Raw genomic sequence first — 25,413 nt, forward strand, 5'->3', positions numbered from 1 at the left:
CAATGGGTGATGCAGCACAATACATTGAGTTATCCAGAACTGATATTCTCTGTGAGGAAACCGCTTTAGAGTGCCTAACTATAGCAAAACACAGAGGGGGTGACAGTCTGAATGGTTAGATCCTGTCAATGAAATCAAGCGAAGTCCTGGACGCCTAGCATATGTAATTCCTTTTCTTCTAGTGCAGAATCTGGCTTTTGACTGACTAATTCAGATGAAATTCTGAGACCAGCTTAGAAATGAACTTCAGGTGAGTTCACAGCACCACTTTGTCCCTATGTAATGTCATATTGGGGGGTTCAGCCATAACTTTTTGAAGCTCACTCCCCCTCTCCTGGCTGAAGTAACAGCCACCAGGAAGACGGTCTTCGGAGTGAGGTTGTACAGGGAGCAGTCTCACAGAGAGGCTCCCTGAGTCTCAGGAGAACTAATGAGGACCTAGGCAGGAGTAGGTTCTCTGCCCAGTGAATAAGTGCGTAATAGCCCATTGAGAAATTTTGACACCGTGGGATGAGAAAAGACGAAGCATGATTGTACAGATGGATGACAAGCTGAGAATGCAAGCTACACCTTAACAGAGCTGAACAAGAGGCTGGTCTGTATTAAGTGTAATAAGTAGCTGAAGTTCCAATGTATCAAGGCCTGGACTGAGTCCATATCATGCTGGGCAGCCCATATCAAGAACCTCTTTTATTTAGATGAATATATTCTTCCAGCAAAGGTTTCCGGGCTATTTATCATGAGCCAAGGTCATCATCATGGGTAGGAGCAGGGATCTGGAGTGTGACGGGTTGGATCACAGAAACCCCCTGGGGGTTGCCACCTGATGTGCCACAACTACTTCTGCTCCTACTTTCCTGCCCTGTCCACTTAGGACTTCAGTGCCCTGCCCTGGTTTGAGCCAGATCTGCTAGCCTCCTGCAAACCCAGTGATCACATGTCACTGTAAGACTTCATTACTCACTTGCCAGCACACATGTATACAGGAACACTGACTGTGGGTGGCTCTGTTTTACTTGCAAATTGTCCTGGTTAATGGGAACCATTAAGATTCCAAACCACCATTAATGGCCCACATTTTGCATAACTAGAATAGGACCTCAGAGTTATATTTCATACTTCTAGTTTACATACAAGAGTGATACATTTATACAAATAGGATGACCACACTCAGTAGATTATAAGCTTTGTAGTGATACCTTACAAGAGACCTTTTGCATGAAGCATATTCCAGTTACATTATATTCATACTCATGAGCATATTTTCATAGACTCATATAGAGTGCAACGGCACATGGAGCAAGGCAGGAAAACAGGCACCAGAAATAAACAGAGGTCTGGGATGAGAAGAGCAGGAGCCAGGATCAGGCTGGGAGGAAGAAACCAGGACTCAGGCAAGTAGGCAGGGACCATACCAGAAGGCAGCCAATGATTCACCTAGATGGTCAGACAACTTCCTGTGCTTCTTCATGGGCAGGACTCTTTTTGAGCTAGAGCTTCAGTAGCCCCCTTCTCCACTGGTTCAGATGAGCTGCTGGGTGGCGGCCACAGTCTGATCACTACCTGGGGAGCCATGGGCCCTGGTTCAAGGCCTGCAATCTTTCACAGAGGGTTTGGACTGCACTATAAGGTTAGCAGTTGGCATGAAGTGCCTTGCCTCACCTTGCCCCGCTGTACCTGGGAGTCATTGATCAAATTTTCCACATTTCTGTTTTTTAAGGAACATGCTTTATGATAAATAGTGAAGATAAGATAGCCAAATAGGCTGAAAAAGACCAGTTACGGGTCTCTGAAGAGAGCAGGCAGTAAGGGGGAACCGAAGTCGGGTCACACCCTTTATGCCCTACCACAAAGAGGGAAAGGGCAGGTGCATGGCCCCAACAGACCGTAGTAAAAACAAAATCCAAACCGCATGCAAGAGTCACATGTGCATCTACAGAGGGATCCACACTGACACATACTCAAAAAACAGACAATACAAAGCCCAGGGGGCCACGAGGAGAGACTGCAGAGAAAGGGAGAGTAATCAGACAGGCAAAAGGCAGCAGAGAGATCAAGAAAACAGGAATAAAGAAATATCGCAAAAAGAACAGGAGTACTTGTGGCACCTTAGAGACTAACAAATTTATTAGAGCATAAGCTTTCGTGGGCTACAGCTCACTTCATCGGATGCATAGAATGGAACATATAGTAATTAATTAATTAGTCTCTTACAGCTTGTATGGCAACTTCCACCTTCTCTGTAGATATACATCTCTCTTCTTACTATATGTTCCATTCTATGCATCCAATGAAGTGGGCTGTAGCCCACGAAAGCTTATGCTCTAATAAATTTGTTAGTCTCTAAGGTGCCACAAGTATCCTGTTCTTTTTGCGGATACAGACTAACACGGCTGCTACACTGAAACCTAGAAATATCGCAGGTAGGTGTCAAAAGTGGAAAGAACACCTATGCCCCCCCACAAACACACACCCATAACAATAAAGATGAAGCTGGAGGCTCTGCAGAACAAATAAGTCTATACTCAGGCACAAAATATTAGCTTATTAGCTAATAGCTATTAGCTGTCTTATTAGCTCTTAAGGTATATCCTTGAGAACATGGAGACACACAAGCTAAGATTTGCACAGGATGCTTAACCATATCACGACAAGTTTTATATCAGAAATGAGTCTCATTAAAATATATTTTTACTCTTAACAGTTTTAAAATATTAATTCTATTACATATAAAAATCAAATTTATACCTGAAATTCTTCTCCTTGCTAGATTTTCTGCATATAATGAAGAATAAAAAATTCCTATTAATATCTTTCTAGTCCTTTGGCGTGTAAATTATTTGAGGAGGGGAAAAAATAGCACAAATCCCTCCTACAACAAGAATCTTCCATTCAAACATACCTGCATTTCACAATCTGCTCGAAGATTAAGTTCTTCACAGCATTCCCTGGATACCCTCAAGAAGATATAATCCTTTGTTTTCTCTTCAATAGCTGCTTCATAAACCTTCTCTTTGGTTCCTTGGGTCTGTACTGACTTCTCTTTAGTGACTGGCAATAAATAAACAGCATTGACTTTGGTCATCACCAGCCGTCCAGCCAAAGTGTCTTCAGAAAGCGTTTCAGTGAGCTTAAAGCGGCCAAAAAGTTGTCCGTTTTGGGCATACTTTGCACCTCCGGAAACACCAGTGAGCATGAAGCTTGCTACTATCTGCAATTGCACTTTTATGTTGAACCTAAATCAGAAAGGATAAAGTTAGTTCAGAAAAAGGAGTTGATTTTAGAAATCAGTAGACAATGTTAATCAAATAAAAAATGCCTCCAAATTCAGAGACATCATACATTCAGGATCCAACCCTATCTCCCTTACACTGAGTAATACCTTCTTTCGCAGCAGTTCAATGTGATTGTGTAAGTAACTATTCATTGTGAATAAGGGGGGCAGATTCTGGACCCGAGTAAGAGAAATTTAAGCATAGTACTGTAGAACATTCAAAAATGTTGTGCTTCCATTCAGAGAACGCAGCTACAAATTCTGTTGATAAGAGAAAAATTCCCCTGCAAGCAGCTGCTCTGTCTGTCTGCAGGTATGGGGGCCTTTTATATGTTATTTAAAGGCAACATGTACTTTAAGGGTAACAAATAATCAGTTTATTCAGAATGAAAAGACCCTCGAGTTTCTTCTTTTGGCAAGTAAATCTGGTCCATGATTCTAAAACCCCACTACAAGCAAAGTGACAATGTGGTAGAGAAATTTTATAAAGGATAACTCAATTAATATATTTCCTGCCATTGTCAAATTTATTCATTACAAAACCCAGACTCAAATTAGATCTATATTAAATAAATTAGTAAAGCTATAAAAAAGTGTAAATATACATTACCTTGGTGAAGAAAACGATATATAATAAAAGGAAGGAATGCAATTGTAAACAAAGGAAGTAACTGAACAGTACAAAAACATCTGAGGGCAACAGTGTCTATTTTGCTTCTGAATGGAATGTAACTAACATCAACGGGTGGTTAAAAGCAGTAACATCTCTGAAGGTTTTAAAAAGACGCTCTAAATAGACAGACCCAAACCCTGAAATTTTTACTTAGGGAAAACTCTGCCCGAAGTCAATGAGAGTTTTACCTGAGTAACGGCTGCAGCATTTTCCCCGCAGCAATGAAAAGTCATTTTAATATTTTGTAAGTTTACGATATATTCATGAATTGACTACATCGGATTCTTTAGGGACATATACACAGGTTCAGAAGAGAATACGGTTCCTATTTGTTCTGTACACCCTCTTCTAGAGAAGGCAGGTTGCTGTCTTGCAGGGAGCAAAGGGCTATTATACCCTCATAGTTTAACAGATTATTTTAAAACTTTATGAAATTAGAAGCTAAGACCAATAAGTAATGAGAATGGATCTATTTTAAAAGAAGGATTAATATCTAACATATCACATGCCTAATCACATTGAGCAGTGGCCCCAAGCAGAAGCGGAAAGAAGCGCTGCCGGCCGAAATGCAGCCGAGAAACGGCAACGCTTTTCAGCGGCATTGCAGCGGGCGGTTCTCCAGCGGGCGTGCTTGGCGGCAGCATTTTGGTAGTGCAGTGTCCTGCGGGCGCATGGAACTGTGCCAGCGGGCACGTTGGGGCCCCTGACATACAGCATCTGTGCACAAAGCTCCCGTTGACAGTGAGTTCTTTCTGCGCTAACATGTAGCCATGACTACCCCACACGACATTCACAGTAGAAGTAGCAAATCCACTCTTTGTATTTACACTTCTCAAAAAAATCATAGACAATAAAGATAAAAATGACCTATTAGCCTGTCTTGTCCTTCCCTTTTCTAAAGGACAACAATCTAGTACGTTTTCTAGTTCCTTCTTCATCCTGGTTTCTAAATGTGCCAAGTAACAGAGCTTCAGCCATTCCCTTGGAAATGTATTACACACGCTCATATATCTGTCTCAATGTCAAAAAGTTTAATCTAATATTTTGTAATGAGTTAGAGGGGAATACATCAATGAAAGTAGAAGGGATGCAGAATACATTGCTTTCCATTAAAATGAGCGGTGATCTTTTTATCATGTGAAACGGACAACTTTCTACTGTTGTGTGTTGTCTCCATATGATGCTTTCCACATTTATGTTGACTTGTTCAATCCGTTCAGCTTCCTTCTAACCATTCCTGGTAAACTATTAAAAGTGCATATGTAATACTATTTAATCCATTTGAACAGAAAATCTTTACTACAACGTATCACAGTCCCAAAATCAAACCAGTTTCAGTTCTCTTCTGTGCATCTTAAATGCCTATTAAACCCATGAAAGATTTTTTTTCACATCTGATAAATCTTTTTGCTTAAATGAAAACTGCAAGTCTGTCTCCTTGTAGTGGTATTTCATTCTCTGTATAACATGTACACAAAGTCTCACAAACATCCCTGGCAAATAACCAATACAATGAAGTAAGAGATGATTTTTGGCTTGACAGGGACACAAATTTACTGTCTTCATCATCAGTATACTTAAGATAATTGTAATAGCTACTAGGGAATTTGCAGTAAAAGTGATCATTTAGTTTACCTCAAAGCATGAATTCAGCAGACCATGATTGAAATTAAAATAAATTCCTTCCACTTTCTAAAAGCATTTAGGAGAAAGCATGCAAGACTTTTTCCTTATCAACTTATAATACATAATTCTGAATTCTCTATTAGTCAGTTACAGATGTTAATTCCATTCAGATAACTGCTGCAATATTGTGTTAAATGTATATAAGCCTCAGTAACATTTAAAATTTCATTATTATTAGTCAGATATCAGGTGGCAGTATAACATTTTTATTTCATCAAAGCTTTCTCTAACTTGAATCAACTTAAAGCAGTCCATATTATTACACATATATTAGCTGAATAACTATATTACTGCTATTCTGAGACATGCTACTCTTTACACAATCATCTTAAGTGGTTACATTGGTTCTAGTCTACTGATGAAAACCTTCTTCTCCAGATTATTAAATTATTTCCATTGACTAGGGAGACACCTTCTGGTGAGCTATTCAACCACCAAATCCTCTAGTACTCAAGCACTATACTTCCTTCATTCACTCCCCCTTTCCTTCTTAGATTGAACATGAGCACATTCCACATTCATGCTTAGTAAGATTTAACAAGATGAACCTCACTCCCCAAGCAAAAGATCTGAATCAGACCAATTAAAAACAACACTTTGGAGTGGGACTGCACTTTCCTTTCAAAAGTCTGTTTCTATAAACTGATGAATTAAGCCTCTGGACATCCCATGAAGTCAGGAAGTATTTTACAGATTGTGAAACTGAGGCACAAGGAGGTTAACTGACACATTTTTTTTAAGTGACCTCTAATTTTGGGTGTTCAACTTCAAATACCAAGAGCCTGATTTTCAGAGGGGATGAACTGAAGCTCCTGACTTCAACTGGTGTCCTGGACAGTCAGCACTTCTGAAAATTAGGTCATAGGTGTCTAAAGTTGGGCACACAAGAATGGAGCACCCAAAATTAAAGGTCACGTTTGAAAGAGCAAGCCTTAGCCATCTGCCCAATGTAACACTCCAAATCAGGGGTGAAGGCAGCAACACAACGCAGGTTTCTTGTCTCCCAGTCCAACGCTCCCTGTCCTAGTGTATTAATTAATAAGCCACTGTAATGTTCATAGCTACCATTTGTTTTACTATAGGTTCTTTCAAATAGTACATCATGGTGCTTTTCTAAGAGGAAATAAACTCCTTAGTCTCCCAAACAACTTACCAAAAAAAAATCAAATATTTTTGAGGTTTTTCTCATATTTGACATTTTTCTGGATTACACAATGGATGCTTTCACACTAACACTTAAAGATCTGATATTCAGCTAATCAGAAATGCAAGTCCAATTAACACTTTTTAGTGTGCTCTCGCATAAACACTTTACCACAAAAGCCATAATTAATTTTTGAGAGTTCTTATACTGTAAATTCAAGCTTTGTGTAATTTTAGAAATACTTTTTCTTCACTGAGAGATGAACTCTCAAGTGGTGAGAAAAACTAAGTTTGACTTTCTTTTGAAACTTCAGCTGTCTTAGTCATCATGCCACCTCAAAACTTTTGTAGTCTTTGATATACTTCTTTCTCTCAGATTTTTCTGGGCACCATGAAGTTGGAGACAAGCACAGTAAAAACGAACAGGAAAAATTTATCAGCCAAAATCTCAGCAAATCTGCCCTCTGCCCAATATTCCAACCTTCCAAGCAATGTTATAAAATTTCAGCATAATTATGCTTCTATTTCTAATTTGTTAGGGAAAAGGTTATTTTCTATAATTACATCACAAAAGTTTAAGACTTAACAGATCATTAGCCCATCTGCTGCCAGTGCAGACCGTAGCCCCCCAAAAGACCAAATATCCCTTAGCTTGAGAAGCACTGCTCTATCTGATGTGGGGGACCGGCATTTGCTTTTTCCAATGTGCACGCAGACCAGCAGCCAATGGCTCGTGGACCGGCACTGGTCCACGGACCACCGCTTTGGTTAGCACTGCCTTGGAGAATATGGCTGTGTGCGCCAGTTTTTTAAAAGGTTCAGTATGGCGTTTACCATTCATGCGCGTAAGTCCCACACAGGGCATGCACAGCGGCATTTTACTACTCAGCGGCACAGTGTAGTATGCAGTAATGGCTCACGAACTCAGGGCCCAATGCAGCAAAGATACACTGAACTTCCATGAAAGCCAATATGTGAGGCTTCTGAAAACTTGAGGGAGAATCTGGTCTACAATTTGAATAGCAAAACATGTGACAGGTATTATTATTATTATAGTCTGCTTTCTTTTTTAATGTAAGAGTGAGAAAGATGAAGACGTTTAAATCCTCAAAAATTACATGAAGGGTCCAAATTACCACCAGATCCAAACTAGCATCTAAATTAGAGCTTGGCCTGCACACCTGCTTGTTCATACAAAGCCCACGTTTGCATATGGAAATCAGAGTGTTGGCTTATTTATTCAAACCTTTATTGCCCCTATTTTCTACTCTAAGCATGTTAAGTAATTATCTAAAATAAAAATTTTCCACAATATTACAATAAACACAATTTACACATAAAGCTCTCCAAGACTTTCCCAACCCCACCAGAGACTCCCTTGCGACAGTCAATTAAAGACACTTTACCAATGCCATTTCAACCTCTTCCACATGACACCTTTCAGCACTTGACCTTTGGCCTTCCAAGGAAAGTCTGGGACAAGCACTGCAATTTGCAGTGTGCCCTAAAGGTCAAAAAAAAAAATAGCCAGGCTCAAAATTAAGGCTAGGAGCGAGAACCAGAGTGCTGAATCCTTCACCAAGAATGCCCAGCAACCAACACCCTCCTGCTTATAGTGAGGGCTCTTAGCTCAAGCGCTGGAGATGACCACATCCGCTATAGGATCACAAGGAGAGAGGTAATCTCGCAGGCAGACAGAAACAAACCATTTAGCGTGTCATAGATCAAAACCAACACTATGAATTTGACCTGGAAATCAATTGGCAGCCAGTGCAGATTTTGGAGTATGGATTATGTGCTCCAAGCGGGAAACTCTGCTTAGTAATAATCAGCTGGCTCAATTCTACACCAGCTGCAGCTTCTGCATATAGTCCTACGCAGAGCACACTGCATAATCCACCTTTAGGCGAAAAAATGCCCATGTGCACACAAACAGATGCATTCTGAGCTCAAAACTGGAGGTGTCACTACTGAAAAATTAGCCCAAAGGACAACATTTGATTTAAAGCAAGCACCACCAGGAAGCTGGTGATTCTATTGTGTATCTAAGTATTGCAGGGGTCTTGATACAGCAGGTGGGGTGTTACATGCTGCATATGAAGCCATAAAGTAGCCTCAAGTTTTAACCTTTTCTCTGCATTTTCTTGTGCATGTTTAGGCCTATTGCATCATTTTCAAATCATGCACACCACCACTTTCTAAATGGGATCAATTAGGGGCTGATGAAAGTGAGGAACCAGCAGTACTAGTTAACCCAGCAATGCACTGCAACCATGGACTGCAAATTATTCCAGTCCTGGACCTCTCCTGAGAGACCCTGTTGTCAATCAGTTGTTTTATAATCTGTACAAATATCTACTAGAGGCTATCAAGATCCACAACAACCACCATTTGTGACCTAAGGCACACGGGATCACATGTATGTAGAACTTTGACCCAGTGTATTAAAATGGGTTGACTATAACATAATTTAATCAAAAGAAGAAGATTTCTATCATCAACTCTACCAAACAGAAGACACTTAAAAAATATGTATAGAACTTACGTTTATTAATCCACTTAACAGAAAGTCATGCAATAGCAATAATTTATTGCAGTACCAAATTATCCAAAAGTGAAGCATCATGTATTGGAATGTACTCATTATTCCATCGTTTGTACATGCAAGCTGCTCTTTTGTCTTCTATGAGATGTTGGCAACGTAATTTTCAACATGAATATTAACAAAGTAAAAACATTATTTATTTGTTGTTTGTATCATTGTTTTCTCTAAGTCTGATCTTGGTTTAAAATGCTTTGAAAGATAAACCTCCATAAAAATACATGTGATGGAGGTCAGCAAGAGGGAATCTGTTAGTTTGCTGAAAACATCATGTAGAGGCAAATTCTTTGTATGTTAAATTCCAGCTCCCCAATAGAGGAGTGCTATGACTAGGTATATTCAGTGAACTGGTTCAAGTTTACTATCGCTTATACAAGATATGAAAGCAAAAATGACTAGATACTATTTTCCTGCTTCAAAAAAGTCTCTTTCAATAATAGTACATATTATTAATATTCTTAAATGACCACTGCATAATTAGATTAAACTCCTGACTACGTCCGGAGGCACAGTGCTCTACAGAAGACATTCTTGTATTGGTATATACAAGATTTTACTTGCTACCACATCAAGTTAAGGGGGAAATGATGCCAATAAGAGTTCTTGATCTAGGGGTATGTCACCTTAAAACATTTTCATACCATACAAGTGAAGGTGAGATCATTAATCACAAATGTCAAAATAGAAAAATGGTCTAGTATAGCATGACTATGAACCTGGAACGTGTACCTTGTTTTTCCACCTGTATCCTTCTCATATGTCTAATGGTGCTGGACAGCATATATATATAATGACAAAGAATATTCCTGACACAAAAAATAGAGTCTACATTATGTGCCCATCTTACACTTGGAAAGCTATTACTCAGTCTGCCTGTTTAGCGAATAGTAGGTAAAGCATCAGCTCTCCAAAGCAGTTACTCTAGATGTACACGTCTGCAACAGAGATCAGGATCTGGCCCACCATGAGGAGGATTCAAAAGTTTTCTTAAACCTGCAATCGTCTATAGAGAAGAATGGTAATACTTTTCTTTTCTGAAACCCCTTTTATTTGAGGATGTCACAGATAACTGAACTGTAACAGGCTCTCTTTTTTGGCAAGGGAACAGAAACATTCTAAATTGCCCCTGCTGTCCTTAACATTTTTTTGTATTTAGGGAGCTGTAAGAAGAAAAAACTAACATCAGGACCCTCGGGAAACACAGTACATTTGAGGTTAGTGTCTCTAACCCTAACCAAAGGTTAATGAAGACATCTCTTTATCTTCACAGCCATTTGTTACTACAGTATATATTTCCATTCTCTTCTATGAAGAGGTAAGATTTCAAGACTCATATCCACTCTTAATTTACTTTAAAGATGTAAGAAGGCTTAATGACTAACTGTTATCCCTTTCAAAACCAGTCAGAGAAGTGCAATTACAATGAAAGGGTGACACCCTAATCATTTTTAGTAGGACAGCAACAGTCAGTTAAGACAGAATTTTGTAAAAGTATTACTTACTTGCTGACTTCCTTATACTGTGCTATTTCCTCAATATAAAGGAGGTCATGCAACCGAGACTGATAGTTGATCTTGGTCAATGATTTGTCCAGGACAGACTGTGTAAACAGCTGGTCAGCAGATAGAGGAATTTGGTATCTGATAAGAAGGCTCTTCTCCAATTCAGTAGTTTCATTAGGCTCAAAATCTACAATAGTCTTAGAAGTAGAATCCCAACGCTTAGCTGTAGTTAGTAACTGTTGCCGTGCATGCATCAGGTATTCAAGATCTGCATGTGGAAATACAAACAGGGACAAGATTCAGTTCAAATTCTCCAAGATGATTTTCTACACTTTGATCACATGCAAATGACATATATAAGTGGGAAACAATAGATTTTTCCCCACCACAGCTTATTCATGTAAAACAGAATAATTGTGAATTTGTAAGCGAAACTTAATTTTTAACTAACAGAATATGGTTTGGTTCTTCAAGGAGAACACAGGATTACTGAAGTCACTAAGCTATCTTAAAATAATCAAACTGCAGATAAGATTCTCCTTTGTCTAGGACAGTTTTCATAATTTTACTGTTGAAGAACAAGTCCAACTTCAGAGACTGATTGACAACAGACACAAAAACCAACTCACACACAAGAATAAGAGAATATCAAAATATAGCAAATCTACAGGTAGAACATACAAATTAAACAAGCAATGGAAGGAATCTATTATTATAACTAAGAGCAATCAGAAACATCCATAATATCTGCATGTCCTTTTCAAATTTTAGATATAATAGCAAACACCTTTCCCCTCCAAAACCAGAGAAAATACACATGAACCTCACAAGGTAAATCATGTCAGCTAAGCTGCGGGGGAACCAGTAGGGTAGGTGATAGGGAATCTCCTAACTTGCAGTACACGGAAGGCCTTTAGCATATTAAAAACTAAATCCTAGGTTAATATAACATTAGGGTTAAACATTTGAAAAGATTCACATCGTACACACATAGTTAATTCTCCAAGAATCACTTGAAAGTGTGACCACATTGATAAATGGAAGGAAATTAATGTTTCAGTCTGTCCTTAGTTAGTTCTGTTATGTCTATATATTGTAGCCCAAATCATAAAGATGAAGTCAAGAATTTTTCATAGACCCCTGCAATAGCCATTGACACGCAAAAATTCAACACATGGCAACTGCTACCTGGAGGACTACTTAGGGGTTTCATGCAACAGAACTATAGTTAAGCTAAAAGCTTCAAAATGATTTAGCATTCATGGTGAAGCAACAGCTGCCTTTCAATGTATCAACTTTGAATCGGGCATAATATGGGTGCCCAGATATCACAGCATTGCCTGTGAAAGAGTTAAGAAAGACCCTGTAACCTCAAATAAAATATTTCATTTTATCTACATCATTCTGTATCCTAAAGAGATGAAAAATGTGATGTCTGAGTGATAATATGAGGCCAGTTTAGCAACAGGAATCTCAGATCAACATCACTCTTCAGCCATCGGAAACAGGCCTGTCTCACTTAGTAAACTACTCTAATATTTTTGAAAGTTCATCTAAGAGAGATTAGAAAGAAGATATAAATAATTCTCTTCTTCCTCTAAACTGAATGATGTTAGGTGCTAATGATGTACAACAGGAGAAAAAGGCCCATGTTTGATGATTTCAGAATTAGGAATTATCTCACCATGGGTATTACATTTTCCTGTACTGATCATATCTTAAGAGTGTAACAGTACAGTCAGACTGCCAGGACACTGTCCTTGTTTGCTAGGAAATTGGCCATTTGATATTGCATGCTACAGATACTTCCTGTAACTGTTCGTCTGACATAACTATTTTCTGAGTATTAACATGGAATATACATACAGGGTTGCTTTCCTAAAAAGACTTTTGTGCATTTCCAATCCTAAGAACATTTTCACGGCATGAAACTAATCTTCTCTTGAAAGAGAGAGCTTCCCAAGAAAAGTGACAGACGCCGCTCAACTTAAATGTCTCTTCTCAATACCATTTAAAAAGGAGGATGCTTGTCTTTCATGAGGTCATAGCTCCAATATCCTTAAAAGTTATTATTGACCTTCCCAAGTCACTGCCTAGATCTATCTGTCATATATGGATTTGTACCGGCAGTGTAGGCACTCACTAACAACAGGTGAAGGCCTCCTTCAGGATTGTTTGCTCGATGTTACTTCTTCCATCAGACTGCTACATACTATAACCCAACACCCCACCACTCACGGAAATATAAATGCAAAACACGCACATGGAACAAGATATATGCCTAACATCACAATTCCTTCACTTGCTTTCAGTTGCAATCCTTACCCCTTCCATGGCCCATATGTTGTCTACATAGATTGTTAGCTCTTAAGGGAAAGACTTTGCACTTATGTTTGGTTGTAAAGAACCTAGCGCACTTTTGGGCATTAGATAAATATTAATAATAATCTGACTGATTGGAGATTTCCTTTGCTATCTCTCTGCATACAGAGATGTGACATCTCAAAAAGAGGTGTTGTAGTGAACTCGGCAGGCAGTACACTATGCAGCTTCATCTTTCCATTTTGCGCCAGAGTGCCATTTACATTGCCCCTGCCCTTGATCTAGTTTTAGCAGTCAACACTGAGAAATCCTGGCAGTTTAAACTGCAAGGACACTGACTTGTCTGAAGATTAATAGTTTTGCCTTTGCAAATAAATTATGGCTTGGCTCTCTTGGTCTTAAACAGCTCTACATTGCAAGGACACCAGGTCTCTGCAAGTTTACTGACTTTGGAAACCTGTCAGCTCTGGTTAGCTGCCCTCTTGCATGGAGATCACATAATAGTTCCTGAAAAGACCACAGCCTTGCTCTTAAACACAGTATCTCATGCATTCTGAAACATATCCTATGTGAAGCTCTAGTGTATTGTGGACACTACAACTTCCTGCTTTGGGCTATAAGTATTCAGGTAATCTGGAAAGAACAGTTCATAAACTATGGCATTTGCTATTGACATTTTCTCTTCGCTGATCTGGTAAATGTAAATCTGTTCTATGTACACAAAGGATAGGAATAGCAAAAAGCAATACCTGCAACTCTAGCCAACCCACATACTATATGTATTAGTGTATAGCAATGACATCTATAATTATTTCTGCTAATAAAAAGGTCTCAAAAGTCTTATATCACTAAAAGACAAGGAAATCTGAATTTCCTGGATCACTTAAAGATTTAGGAATAGATCTGGAGATGCCAGAAATAGGAAAGAGTCTCTACAACACATCTCTGAAAGGTAGAAAGAAATTAATAACAATAGCCTGCAGAATTATGACCTCTGCCAAAAATTAAATCAATGTTCCTTCAAATCTTTGTGAGCTGAACTCTTCCTGGGATTCCCTGATGACTATAACAGACAGACTAGAGAAACAGTCTTCCTGAAGAGATAAAATACGCTTCATTGACCAGTATTCTGGTCATCTCCCAGACAGTCATACTCTATTTCAGTCAGAATCAGTCAGTCAATCTATTTCTGCACCTCCTAAGTAGTTTTGCCAATTTTGATCTGGATCTCATCAATTTCCTAAGATTTACAATTAACAGGAGTACAACTGGTTGTATTTTCCTACAGCCTTTGGGGGGAGATTATGCTAAATGTTTCTGAGTTCTGACCTCCTGTTTGGATAAATGAATTTGCACAAATTTCCAAAACAAGAATCAGTGCTCAGCTCTTGGCTTCTCCATATTGTAAGTCTTCTTGACAAATCAAGTTCTCATTAACTGCCAAGCAAAATATTTCTAATGATCTTCGGACTATACCCAACTGTTTCTGAGCAGGGGGGAAAAAAGTGTTGATTCCCCTTTGCCTCAAAAGACAATTCTTTGGCACATAAAAAAAATTAAAATTCTTCATCGAGCATGTTTTGAAGGTGAACCTAATCAGCATCTGGAGAACAGTCAGTGCAAAAAAAAAAAAAAAAGAAAAGAAAGCATTAACAGGACCACAAGCATTTCAGAACAGCCTAAGCAAAACACAAACACTAACTAGAAACTGACAAATGACTCAAAACTGTGAAGAAAGAAAGGCTTTCGTGTGCTAATCTGGAAATTCTTTTGAAAAAGGGAAAGTTAGTCAGAAAAGAAGCAGCAACAAATTGGTTTTATTTATTCAAAAACAATGAGAAATGATTCTAGCAAAGCAGAACTGAATATCAGCCATTATTCACGTCTATCTGACTCTAGCACTCAATTGCTTTAAAATGTCCCAAGCAAAAGTGTTGTAATCACCTCTCTTAGGAAACTGTGTCAAAATCTATTAAATCTCTCTTTCTCAGACACAACTTCAATTTTCCTTCCCTTAGTTTCATCTCATTAATCCTGGTTATTCTCATTGCAACACAGTAAAAATGCTTCTTAGGCCCGTTAAGTCTTCTCATCTCTCCAATCTTCATAGAGACACAGATGACTACCAGGCCTCACCCTACCTTCTTAGCTTATTGCCAAGCAGTACACATTTAGCTCTTTTAATCTTTCCCCATAAATCAATCACTCCTGCTCCCTGATCATCTTTCCCCTTCTTCTCTGAATGCCTACCAATTTGTAGATATCTTTCTGACAATGAGGTGCCTAGAACCGAAAGTCCTGATTTCCTGTTTGTAACTGACAGGAACAGATCAATGCAGTAAACAAAATACAATGACCATGGCAACATTTAGTTCAAATTTAACTTGAACACAAAGACAATCATGTTTTCTGCCCAGTGCAAGTAGAGACAATATTGCTTTCCAACAATTTCTCGCATTTCTATATCAGGACTTAGGACCAGACGGTCCCCTGTAAATGGCAAGGCAACATTAACTCCACTGACACTATGGCAATTTACACCTGCTGAAGATCTGGCCCAAAATCTACATTTATAGACATGTAAGACATTATATATTATATCATGAAGGACATTCATTATCCACTAACATAAATGTTCTGCACAGAGATGAGAAAAGGAAAAAATAATGTCTGATAAATAATCATCTTGTATTTATAGTAAACTGACTATCATATTACAGGAGAACACACAACATCAAATGCTCATCATACTGACTGATGAGCACTGCAGGACATGTTTCGGATTCTCAAAATTACCACAAGGAGAAACATTCTTTTGGACATTTCTATCAACTCTGTTCAGTAGAAAAAGAAAAATAGCTGAATGTTACCTTCTGTTGAAGCAGCATCAATCATTACTCGTTGCATGAGTACTGGTTCCAACCCAAAATCAAACACTACGGTTTGGCGAAATGTTCCAAAGATTTCCGTGTTAAAGGCAATACTGACTTTGTATATGTAGTGATCTATTCCATTTTGGGCCATCTTTCCTCCTATCCATTCCTGACAGTTTTCTGGGACTTCTTGTGATACCTGGGTAGTGCTGTCTCCAGCAGATATTGCAACGATATTGAAATGAGGACGATGGGCATCATAAAGCAATGCCACTCGATACAGCATTCTTGCAGGCTACAGAGAAATGCAAATATTGAAGTGACAATAAATTCTGAAAACTATTTTATGAAGTGCTTCATCTGAGGCCAGATTAGGGGAGGCTAAAAGACTTCATTCAGCAGGCACAGCTGAGTCTCTGCACTCTCAAGAACATAGTGTCCCCATACCTCCCAGCATCCACACCAGCAATCGCCACCCCAATGGGGAGAAACAGAGTGGAGGTTGGGCCATGCCCCACTACTTCACTTTAAAAGAAGCATTTTGGAGCTGAAACACTAATTGCAAAAGTCTGTGGGTTTACTGGAGCAAAGAAATAAGATCCAAGTGCTGCAGCATGCTAGCTTTAATATTGATCCATTTTCAAAGAGGAGGAATCCTACCTTACAAGTGAGAGCAAATGTCCACGTTTGTTGAGACTTTTTGGTGGTGACAGTAACCGATAGTTCAGGATTATGCTCTACTCTCACTCCTTCTACACATTCACTAAGCTAGATTTAAAGAGAAAGAAACCTAGCATTAAACTTCTACAGACATTGTCAATAAAGAAGACAGTCAAGCCAAGTTAACATCTTAAAACAGAAAGCCTAAAATGATTGTTTCATAAGTTAAGGGTTGATTTCAGCAAAAACATTGTGCAGGATTCTAATATCAGCACCGTACAAGAACTAATTCCGATATACGCTAAATCAGAGAGGCAGACAACAATTAAGAATGTAACTCAACTACATCATGTTATGTACACAAAAAGACCCAAAACAACCATTCAGGGAGAACAAACACTACCTGATTTTCATAGGCATGGATCTCAAAAATCAGTTTAGGTCAGTCAGGTCTAAGATTTCAGTTGGAAACAAGGGTCTTATACAATAAGGCACCGAGACTGCATTTCCCAACAGATCCAATATTCTCAGTGATTTCAGTGAGAGTACTAGAGTACGAGGAGAGCAGAATCACGCTTTCTGCTCATTAATCCATTTGGCAAAGTGCTCACTTTTCCCAGATTTTATCAACGATAGACTGAAAACTCCTTTGTGTCAGTCATAAGAAGAGCTGGTTGACTGCTGCAAAACTAGTGCCACAAACATTCTTTGGACTTGCAAAGAACTGTTGGGTTTGATCAGATCCATAACACTTACTCTTCATAGTCAAATAAATTTGTTAGTCTCTAAGGTGCCACAAGTACTCCTTTTCTTTTTGCGGATACAGACTAACACGACTGCTACTCTGAAACCTTACTCTTCAGTATCCACAAACATTTGTATGACCAAATGAATGCTTGGAGAATGACTTTTCTTCATGCAAACTCCTGCAACTGCAAGCAAAGAAGGAGAATCACACACAAAAAGGAGTATTCACCGCTGAAAATTAATGCTTCAGTTTAAAAAGTACCACCATCCGAACAAAGAGCAGGAACACCACTGCATGACTTGGTTGACCCATCCTGCACCATGAATAGTCAATATGCAAAATGAACAATTTGCAATCAATCCACAAAGTTGTAGTTCACAAACTCTTTGTTGAATTCCTGAGGAGAACAACTGCATTTGTAGAAACCACTCACAGCCTATGAAAGCTTTGTAAGCAGGAAAAGTTTCTTGGTAATGAATAATTCGACCAGTTCTAGTGGTAAGGACTGAAAACAGGCTCATCTGATAGTTTTAAATATGAACACAAAGAAGGAGTTTGTTTTCCTTACCACTTTCTCAGGAGATAATGAATTCATCCATTTCTCAATCAAGGTTTCCATATAACTACCCGAACATTGTTTGTTTTCCTTCTGTTGTTTTAATCTTATCAAGCGGGAAGCATATCGTTTTTGCCATTCTGTTAGCTCTTCCTGGGAATGTGCTGAAGTACACTGTGCACCATACCTGCAGATCCCTTGCTCTAAAAATCTACACAAAACAGGTAAAACCATTATGCCTCAAACTTTTCAAAGCTCCAATTTAAAAACAAACAAACAATAACTGAGATTTTACTTCAAAGAGTTTTCTCCTGGCTTTTGATTCTCTCACATAAGACATAAAATGGCAGGATCAGTCAATAGAAACTGGTTTAGTTACATATACATGTACATACAGGATTGTTCAGCAGCAGCCTCTCTTGCAGTAATGCCCATAATGGTATATGCAGAATTTTTCCAATTTAACCATAAAGGGCCATAAATCATTTTACTAAGAAACTTTTACTTTCAAATAAATATGTGCTGAACACCTAACAATGTCAATGACAAACTTTTCTCTAAAGGTCATGTTATTACTTATCAGATGAGTGCTCTTTCAGCAGACATTTTCTGAAGCAACACTGACATCATGTGGTTCTTTTAGTTAACTTCAGGTAGATATTGTGTAAATGTTTTATAGATAGATTTAGAAAATCTCCCAAAGGACATACAGTACTGAACACCAACCTCTTTGAAACAAGAGAGTCAGACCAAGTACGTGTACAACACTTTATTATGTTTGTGGATTTTTTTAAATAATGTCAAGTAATGTTCCCAGGTGATATCATTTTGCTTACACTTTAAAATTAAGAAATCCCTTTAGTACCATCTTATTGCCCACACACAATTTAAGAATTCCAGTTCTCTCAGAAAATGCTATGCAGCTGTTAGTCTACACTTTGCATTCAAATAGCTATATTATTTGGAAAATATTCTTGTAGCTAGAATTTTAGCATGTCAGCTATCATTATTTAAAGCTGTAAACACTTAAAAAAATTAGACTGGATGGAGGGAGAATTGGAGGATAGAATTTAATGTTTAAGGTTTGACAGTACTGTGAAATCATCTGGTATACAGCATAAACAGCAGGACAATCCTCACTTCCACATGAGAAACCTAAAATTGATTAATTAAAACACCACATGTACCAAACAGCTGACGACAGCCAACGATCTATACCATGATCTTGTAAATGTAGAAGATGTGTAATTAACTTTATGTTGAGTTTCATATATAAGTTTACGCTACAGGACGAATTTAGACATCTTCCCACATTGATTTGTTACTGAAAAAGAGGATGGATCAACTAGGTCAAAGGTCACTGATAGATACAGCATATGATGATTAATGTTATGACCTTCTCGTAGTAAATATATTATGTAACAATGCAAATTAGATGGTAAAACTGGAGCTATGTGATTGAAAAATCACAGAAAAACCTTGAAGCAAAGTGTCTGATATACAAGCCATATTTACTTATAGTTTATTATTTGAATTAGCATACTCTTTTCCTTTAAGAAAAGTTTAGAAAGTTTAAAATGATGCCACTGTGTTCTGACGCTCCAAGTATAAATTTTGTATGAAAGCAAGTAAACATTTTAGATATCATTTTAAGAGAAGTGTTCTCATGTTATTTACTTAAAATATTTTCACTGAAAACAATTCTTTGTTTGGATTTAAACATTCCCCTGCAATGTTTTTAATATCATTGTACCAGTGCATGAGAATTCAAGAGTGAAACAGATTAGAATAAAAAAGTGACACTGACTAGTCTATTTTCACAGACTAAACTAAATGAATGGCTAACAAAAAAACAATTTATAAAAATGTAAGTAAAATTAATTGTTTACATTTAAAACAATCTATACTATTACTAGCATACATGTAAGAGATTCAATTTTGAATGGATAGTTTTATCAACATCCCTTAAGAAACTTCAAATTCATTCCTGACCTAATAAAAACAATAAACCACAATATACACTGCTGGATATTTGGAATTTTTATTATTATTTAGAAAATGTTGACCCTTCGTATTAGAAGTGTTCTCATTTTCCAGAAAATATTTCTAGAAATAAGTACTTGGGTTCTTCCTCATCAGCACTTAATAGAAAGATACAGCACTTTAAATCATTCACCATTAACCAGTTTTGCACATTCTTTCATTTCTCAGTACTTCTAGCAACAATTACATTTATTTTACACATTCAGTTCCTTATTGAGTATGTCTTGCAATTCCTTCATTTCATTATCTAGTAGATGCCACATCTCTATTGCCATGTGCCACCTTCAAGACAACTGTGGTTTCAAAAATTAATATTCAGTGTTCTTACTGTCTCTTTATAAATAAACCTAACTCCCACAGCCAGAATTATAATAATCACATGGATTCACTAATCAAGACCTTCTTCTCAACCCAAAGGTAATAGTTCCTGTAATACAAAAGTAATCAGTGGACATTAGATTATATCCTCACTGGAACAAAATGCAGAATTGGGATTAAAAATCTGGCTCAAAATGCCACTCTTTATACAGGTACAATACTGAGAGTTAAAAACAGAGGGCCTGATTTTTCTAAAATGCTGCTACTTCTTTCATATGGCAAAAAAAGACAATTAGCAACATTCAAATAACCAAGTCCAGGAGCAAAACGGCAAACTTCACACGGTGCTCCTGTTATGTGTTACTGATTAACACAAAGAATGTCATCAAAAGGCTACCAAACATCAAGTTGTCAATCTCCCGGCATGATTACCAGCATGAAATTATAAAATGCTGACATCAATGGGAATTGCAGGTGCTCTGCACTTCTGAAATATCAGGTCCAAAGAGCCTAGATTTTCACACACTCAACCATACCAGCTGAAAAGCAGGTCAGATTGCAACACATCCTGGGAAATTAATTGATGTATACATGACACATGCAATGCAAAATCAAGTCACAGTGCAGGACTTCCCAGGTTAATGCATCTTTTGGCACTTTTACTAATGATAAAAACTACATACACAGGAAGCATGGTCTAATCCTAATGGACTGAGAAAGACTAGGAGCTAAGCCAATCTTAGCACAAATTGTGTGATCTTGAGCAAGGCATTTCGTGTGTGTGTGTGTGTGTGTGTGTGTGTGTGTGTGTGTGTGTGTTTCTCCCTCTGCAAAATGGGGCTAAACATACTTAAGGGTTGGTGTTATTGACTTCATTTTACAGACAGAGAAACTGATGTGCTGAGAAGCGAAGTGACTTACCCAGAGACACAGTGTGAATGGGTTCCCTGATCTAATACGTAGGTTATATCCCTTGACCTCATAGTGTCTCCACTCATGAATTAAACAGTTATCAGCAAATAAAAGAAATGAAATTATTCCTTAAACAGAGATGCTTCTCATCACCAATAAAACTATATCACTTTACCTCTTACACAATGTGTACTCCTCACTACTTGTAACGCCCCTGGGTGGGGGGCGGAATTGCCAACCATCCTGAGATCCTGTAGAGTAATGGGGGATTCTGGTTATTTTTCCAGTTGCCAGTATAAGAATTTTTGGTAGACATTCACAGGGTTATATGTTTCTGAACACCATCTCACAACATATAAACACACAAGCAGGTCTGCTGTTTCCCCATAGCAATCTATTGAGCAATTGATTTCAATACCTGAGAAATTTACGTGGGACGAAAGTTGGAATCATATAAAGCAAGTTACAGAAATTAATCTGTGGTATTGCCGTAACAAACTGACCAATAAACGTGGCCTGGCGTCTCCAAACAAAACTGGAGCTAAATATTCATGCAGGGTTCCCCTTTACTGCTAGTGTGTTCCCTCCAACTAAATGTCAGGGACAAATGATTGGGCCGTGCCTATACAAGACAATGGTGTTTCTTCAGACAACTACGGTGGTTCCATCGTCAATGCTTCACCATGCAACTCAAAGCATCTTTTAAGTATGTTCTACTTACCATCTTCCAAATCCTCCCCATGGTATCCTGAGGGTACTTTGCTAGCTGCTGCCTGCAATAACAAAGAAAAAAGATATGTTGGTTCATATATGAAGATTTTGACTGTAAGTTGCATTTTGCTACTGTGTTCATAAGAGATTTTTTTTGTACTGACTGTTACAATACAATCTCAACTAGTTCAAACAACATTCTGGTCACAAACCAGGGTCTCATGTTAACACGCCAGCAGTCACAGTAACTGAATGGAGGAAATCTAATGTGAACATTAAATCTACTGTACCACAGTGTACTTATCTGATGAAAGAAAAAAATGTAATTGTACTGTCTAAAAACTTTGGCCCCAGTTCACCACGACAACAAAGCTGTGTCCAATAGGAGCCAGTCACAGCTCGCTGAACCTCATCAATTCAGCCTTTGTGGAAGTAAGAACAGCAGGGGGCCTATTCTAACTTCTGCCACTGGTATAAGGCCCATAATGGCTCTTATGCCAGGGGAGGATTAGGCATGGTAAAGCTCTGCTACACCATGTCACCTCCCATCCACAACCACTCCTCGAACACCTGATATCCCTTTTTTCTACCTTTTACTGGGGTAGGAGAGGCAGCTGGTATAGAAAGCTAAAGAGGAGAGCTCTCTCTGGCTATTTTAAGATCAGTCCAAATCACTCATATGGCCTTAGTGGAACCGAGTGTGTGTCTCTTTTTTAAAAGCTATTGTTTAAAAAAGAGGGACTATTATTTTTGTGAGTGAATCATACTGCTGTTAGAGACATAAGAATTTAACATATGACACTGGCAAATGAAGTAGTGGGCTGGTCACTGAGCAGATTGTTCCAAAGCTGCAAGCAGATTCAACAGAAAGAGTCAAAGTGCAATCATTTCAATTTGCATCTGGAGTAAGAGTGAAGTCTTACAACGTACTGACACGTCTATTTATTTTATATTTAGAGGAAAAGAAAAGCAAAGATTTAAAGAATATGAACAAAGTCCAAAGTCCATATAGGAAAACAGTAATTCAAACAATAAATATAATGTTTAGACTAATCCCTCCCTCCTACAGATGTTGCTGGAGCATCTAGAATTTCCAAGTCACTTTAAGTCTTATGTCACGTTTAGGACACAGCTAACAGATCTAGTGGATAATTTTCCCTGGAAAGAGGAATCACTTTCTGAATCATAAGAAATAAACAGAGTGTATGTGGATGTTCACATTTTTCTCCAGTCAATACTGCAAGCCACAGTCAACCACCTTTCAGCATTTTTCTTATTTTTTCACCAAAAACAAAGATCCAAGACTGGTGTAAGGCTGCTTTAAAGATAGTGAAGACAGGTAGGCTAGTGTAGGCCATAGTGCTCAATACACCTTGTTCAAAGAGCACAGAACGAAACACCCTGCAGCCAATTGATCAGTTTTCACCTTCTTCCCAATAACATGCTTACTCTTACCGCTGTTTCAGCGAGCAGCATTTTTAGTCTTGTCAAATCTTTAGTTACCATCCCGTTCTAGGGAAAGAGAAAAACGTTAGTGCATTCGGTACATAAATCCTCTGCTATGGTAAACACAGGCAGCGAGGAACATTTTTTTCTACCCAATATTTGGGAAAGGGGACGGGCAAGAGGGGAAGACAAATGAGCTGTTGAGTTTTATTACATAATGGTAAATGACATACTGTGCAACACTGAGCAAACATTATTATGCAACAAGGAAACTTGCCCTTGATAAAAGCTAATCTCGAGCGACAGGTGTCAGGCAAAATGGGATACATGTGCAGGACAACTTGGTAAATAAACTCTAGGAAATTTGGCTGTCACTCACATGAAGCATTAATAGATTCCACATTCACAAGACAGTATTATTCAGAACAAATACCCTAGAGACACTGTGACACACTGGAAAAGGATTCAAGAGACCTGGATTCTATTCCCAGCATGGCCACTGGCCTGGTGGGTGGCCTTGGGCAAGACATTTCACTTCTCTGTGCCTCAGCTTCCCCATCTGTAAAATGGGGATGATGATACTGACCTCCTTTGTGAAGAGCTTTGAGATCTATTGATGACAAGTTCTATATAAGGGCTAGGTATTATTACTATTATTATTGCTATTAGAATATTTACTCCAGCTCAGAGGAGTCAATATCAGAAATTCACACTGCTGTATCCATGATCTAGTCACTTCTCCTCAAGAAGCTATTTTGCAAATTGATTACTTTTACAGTCTAACAACTCTTTCCATTCTGGAGTATGTTCCCTTTAACTGTTCTGTAGCAGCTTTCACTACAAATTAAGTGTTTGCCTTACTTCAGATAAATTCATTTCAAAGGATTTTACTTGGGATTCCCTTGAATATGAAGTTATTTTTCAATTAGAAGGCTATCTCATAGACATGGAAGGCACAATCCTGAACTCAGGAGTTCTGATTCGGGTCTGTGGTTTCATTTAACTGACCACTTGCTGCATTTATTAATTAAGTGCCACTGAGTTTGTTAGATAGCAGATTGTTATAATCGTCCTTTATATTCCCCTTTACTACAGAGCAGCAGAACGAAACTCAAATATCTTTACTGCCAATCTGTACATTTGATAATCCTCATACACAGAGCTTTTATTTGAAATGCTATTCTATTTCTTTCCAAAAGCAGAGTTCACAAATCCAACTTGTAGGGCTCTTATATAGAGCATAAAGAATTTAAGTTACTGAGAAACATTCCCTTATACTACTGTGGGGGAAGCTGGATGCATTCCAGTTTCTGCAAGTAAAAACACTCCAAACTTTATTCATTGAATTACTCCACACAGACATTGGTAGAAGTCAGTAAACCATTTTCTGACTTTACTACTCCTATTGAAAACAATCACGAATGATGATCTTTGATCTGTCATGAGATCATAAGTTTCAGCTTGGGCGTAGGGGCTTCACTTGGAAAGACCAAGCTAATTGTCAACCCATCATAACTGTAGAATAACAGTCTGAAATGCACTGCCTAGGTAATGGAGTATTTGGCTATTTACATTATTTTTTCTGAAGGCAAACTACTACTAAAAGACATGAACATGTATGTCAATCCTTTTCATTCTTTTTGTTTATCTTCATAACCATATCAGATAAGCTTCAGATAAATAACAGTACCATTATTGTCAGAGATTGCATTATTGTAAAAAGAGAATATATCTCAGGAAATTTGTTTTACCATCAGGAGGAGTGTATTACCCCAACATAATGTATTCCTCTGCCGTTACAATATTTATGTTCAAATTTAGATTTCTTCAAAACTAACCAATCATCCACATGCAGTAGGATACGCAGGATGCCTATTTGTTCCTTGCACAGCAACCCAATCTTAGATGTTATAAAGGGGTATAACAGGAAGAGGCATGTTTACG

General features: G+C 38.1%; 1 protein-coding gene across 4 annotated transcripts in view; it reads right to left on the bottom strand.

The window, feature by feature from the left end:
* The window catches only part of HELZ (helicase with zinc finger), a 150,878-nt gene that overhangs the window by 97,125 nt on the left and 28,340 nt on the right, over positions 1-25,413 (bottom strand). For all 4 annotated transcript variants that reach the window (XM_084646537.1, XM_084646536.1, XM_084646535.1 and 1 more), the window contains 8 exons: positions 23,479-23,535; positions 22,034-22,085; positions 21,488-21,563; positions 18,052-18,250; positions 16,736-16,843; positions 16,073-16,370; positions 10,881-11,148; positions 2,903-3,236 (listed from right to left, as the gene is read on the bottom strand). In XM_084646537.1, coding sequence (XP_084502663.1) covers positions 2,903-3,236; positions 10,881-11,148; positions 16,073-16,370; positions 16,736-16,843; positions 18,052-18,250; positions 21,488-21,563; positions 22,034-22,085; positions 23,479-23,535 — 1,392 coding nt within the window. The remainder of the gene's footprint in view (positions 1-2,902; positions 3,237-10,880; positions 11,149-16,072; positions 16,371-16,735; positions 16,844-18,051; positions 18,251-21,487; positions 21,564-22,033; positions 22,086-23,478; positions 23,536-25,413) is intronic.

This window comes from Lepidochelys olivacea (genome assembly GCF_965140295.1).
Source record: "Lepidochelys olivacea isolate rLepOli2 genome assembly, chromosome: 14".
Classification (NCBI taxonomy): Eukaryota; Metazoa; Chordata; order Testudines; family Cheloniidae; genus Lepidochelys; species Lepidochelys olivacea.